Source organism: Nannochloropsis gaditana, assembly GCF_000240725.1.
Source record: "Nannochloropsis gaditana CCMP526 unplaced genomic scaffold scaffold314, whole genome shotgun sequence".
NCBI classification, from domain to species: domain Eukaryota; class Eustigmatophyceae; order Eustigmatales; family Monodopsidaceae; genus Microchloropsis; species Microchloropsis gaditana.
Genome location: NW_005803639.1, coordinates 16,041 through 19,673, shown reverse-complemented (window position 1 = coordinate 19,673; position 3,633 = coordinate 16,041). Strand labels below are relative to the sequence as shown.

The 3,633-nt window shown below is 54.2% G+C and overlaps 1 protein-coding gene across 1 annotated transcript; it reads left to right on the top strand.

Annotated features, from left to right (window-relative positions):
• Window positions 1-349: 349 nt before the first annotated feature.
• On the top strand, window positions 350-1,538 carry NGA_0391100 (acyl-coenzyme a binding domain containing 6; the record flags this gene model as incomplete). The annotated part of the gene is made up of 3 exons (XM_005855029.1): window positions 350-427; window positions 513-691; window positions 854-1,538. Exons 1-3 carry the CDS (start codon window positions 404-406, stop codon window positions 1,536-1,538), a joined length of 888 nt encoding a protein of 295 aa, XP_005855091.1. The 5' UTR covers window positions 350-403.
• Between the last annotated feature and the right edge of the window lie 2,095 nt (window positions 1,539-3,633).

Genomic DNA, 3,633 nt, shown 5'->3' with positions numbered 1-3,633 from the left:
TATAAAAGTGCCACAACATTTTTAAATGCTTGATTGTCCGTGGTCATATCAGATGTGGAGGAAACCCTGTTTCGTGTAGTTCACACCCGTGGTCCGCGCGTGAAAGGGACAAGAGGGTCCTCTACGCGTCGCCAGCGGCTCGACCCATCTTTCTCTTAGTACACGTACTTTAAAGTCAGATACGTCGAACAGTGATCAACAAGGTTGCTGTGAATATGTCTGTGTTCACTTAAAGTATAGCGCAGAGCCTCTACGTTCTGTAGCTTGATTTGGAACAAAAAACCACAGACGAACAGGAACACTTCTCGTCCTTTGGGAGTCTTTTCCTCGGAACTTACAAAAACTGTAAATTGAAAGCACACGGTTCTGTTTCTAGAAGCAAATCTTACGCCGGTGGAAAGACATGGGTAGTGGTCACATTGACAGTGTGAGTTATTTTTTTAAATGTGTATAAACGCCTATTGTGAGTCCCTCACTCTTTTAATCCCCTACCCGTTTCTGCCCCTTACTAGGTCGAAGATCTGTTCTTCCAGTGTGCTTCCATTGTGAAGAGCCCACCGCCCGAGTTTTCCCATGTGACGTTGACGGAGAAGCAGCAGTTGCATCTATATGCCCGTTACAAACAGGGTTATGAGGGGGATAACGTCACACCTTGCCCGGGGCTCTTAGACTTTGTCGCGCGGGCGAAATGGTCAGTTCCTGGGTTGCATACAGTTGCGAAGGGTGTATGCTGAAGCTTTCTTATTACGTGCGTATGCGCGGTCGCACTGACGAGACTGGGTAACCTTCGGTGGCCTTTGAGAAGCCAGCAGTCCATTTTCAAGGATTGAGCTTCCGATCATTTATCCCACAGGAAGGCGTGGAAGGCATTGATGGGAATGGACGCGCTCCAAGCACAGTCCGAATACATCGATTGCGTACAGGCCTGGTTCAAGGAGCAAAGCCCCGAAATGGGCTGCCATGCTAGTGAGGGCTTAAAGCAGACCAAGATAACGTCGCGCTTTCAATCACACAGGGATTCGCGTGCGAACGAGCATGTTGATGACACCCTCTTATTGGGAAGCGCGCCTTTCCGGGGGATAGGGGTTATCGGTCGAGAGGGCCTCAACAGTGGGTGTGTTGACAGTCCGGATAGGACCAGTGAGGAGAGGGAAGGAAACAAGAGAGGTGCGGCGAATGAGCACGAAGACATTTTCTCCTGGGCCAAGGAGGGCTTCGTGGACAAAGTGCTCGCCTGGTTGGATGGTGAGAACGAGCCGGCGGAAGGGGGAGCGATCGGGCCACTTCCACGACACGTGGATACTAGAGATGAGGAGGGTCGGACCCTGTTGCATTGGGCTGTGGATGGAAATCATGGGGCGCTTGTCAAAATACTGCTGGCGCGGGGAGCGGACGTGACTGCGACGGATAAGGAGGGAGATACCTGCTTGGATTATGCTCGATTGTGTGAACACAAAGAGCTCGTTGAACTGTTGGTGGAGAGGGAGGCGATAACACAGGATAGGAAAACGAAGGAGACAACATGGTGTCAGGAATAGGGGAAACGATGGAAACGGGGTTGTATTGAACATTAAAAAAGAATTGACATGACGCTTCTTCAAATCTGGTGGATGCGGCAACAGTGTAGTACTAACGCATCTGTTGATGAGCTCTGTGAGGCCAAACTAGCTTGGGGGGTAATAAATGGGCCATTCAGATATGAGGAAATATCCTGGTTTCAAGATATAAATCTGAAATATACCTGACTGTGAGTTGTCAAATAATTGACGAACCATACGGACGTATGTTTTCTTCGCTTGAATCAAGTGGGAGGGTGTATGGCAGCGTGACAGGCGTGGACAGGACTTCACTTGAAGTTTCAACAACAAGCCTAACGCGGCGGTCTGTATTTTCTGATATCGCCGGGCCAAAAAGGAGCCCGTACCAGCAAATGTCGCAATCTTTACGCTTTGCATGGACGGTCACTGGGTTGACAAGCTAGACGCTACACAATTGTGGATTTTCCGAAATGGTGTTGAGCTTGGAGGGGCTGGGTTATTGTTGGTAGTTGGTCGCGTTTTATGCCTGAGCAGCGAGGCGAGCATTTTCCCCGCCTATTTCGACCGTGTTGCAACCTCTTTAATCAAAACGCACACGAACCGCACAGGCACAGATCGATGGGTTTTTTGCATTCCATCTACAAATCTTTTTTCATAAATTCTTCACTGCAGCCTGCCACGGAATCAGATCGGTCAACATGCACCCGTAAAGGCCATGACACCTCCCACCCTTCCTGTAGCCCGAAAGGGGACGCGCCAACTTGCTCCTACAAATCCTCTCCATTGCCCCAAAATACGGGTACAGGTTGCCCCTTTGGCTTCAGTTCCACCAGGTGCGATGATATTGATGACGTGGAGCGTGATGAAGAGGTTCAAAACGCTGGCGTAAGCTCCACAGGCGTCACAACCTTTACCCCCCCTCTATCCGGACGCAACCGCGTCGTCCTTCTCTATGAGCATTACATCCATTTACCGGCGTTACGAGCCGTATGGGAGTCTCCAATCACCGAACGGCCCGAATTGGAGCCTTGCTTCTCCGCGGCATGTCACGGCATGGAGATTGGCTACCTGTTGCTCGCGCATTTTCTCACCGACCAGCGGACCTATGTTCAGAAGCGTTCCCGCGTCGAACTGGTGATGGAGGACCTGATGCGACAATACTCCTTGCTGGCCGAGCTCGTCGATGGCGAATTGGAGGAAGAGGAGCCACTCGATCAATGTGTTAGGGACGGGCATGCGCAGCCCCCGACAAGGGGCTCGAGCTCTCCTGCGCCCCAACCCCCCCAGCTACTGCCGTCCTGCTCTCCATCCTCGCCCGCCTTCTCGTTGGGTGCCGCCACGGATGGAAGCGAGGATGGCAGTCCTACCAGCTTCACCGAGACGGACAGCAGCAGCGGCAGCCACCTTCGGACTCAGGGCATGGGCAACCCTCCCAGTCCCAGCGGGGGCAAAACGGGCGGAGACAAGACCGACATTCCCGGGGGAGAGAGGCCCACGTCTCGGTCCTGGGGATTTCCGGTGCCAATAAAGGAGGAGGGAAGCGATCAAGAAGCACGCGTACGCCTGCAGCCTCTCCGCCCTCTGTCCTCCCTCACCCAAGACTTTCCTTTCCCTTGCTGCCCCCCGACCTCCACTGTCGGGGCCCGCTCGCCATCTCTCGACCTGCTCCTGGAGGCGCTCGCCCAGTCCCTGCCGGCCATGACCCCATCGGAGCGCGTCTCGGTGAGTGACGACGGATGGCGGGGAGGAGGACGACAGGTGCCGGAGTTGGCTTTCCTGCGGACAGCCCTATTTACGAGAGGTGGTTACCCCTTGGGTTTCCACCAGCATTCCTTTCTCCCTCTTCCCGCAGCCTCCTTCACCCTCGTGAGTCCATCCCCCTTCTCCCTCCCGCCCCCAGGTCACCAAAGTGATCCGGAACATCACCCACGCCCTGGACGGAGCCTCCCGGGCTTGGTCCGTCGGTCTCGGCATCGAGGGTCAGATGAACGAGCTCCGAGCCTTGGTAAGCCTGGCCCCCCTCGCCTCTTTCCAGGAGCGTGAGTCCAGCTCTCGGCACTTGGACTATGCGCGTTTGATCCGGCCGGAGGTGGTG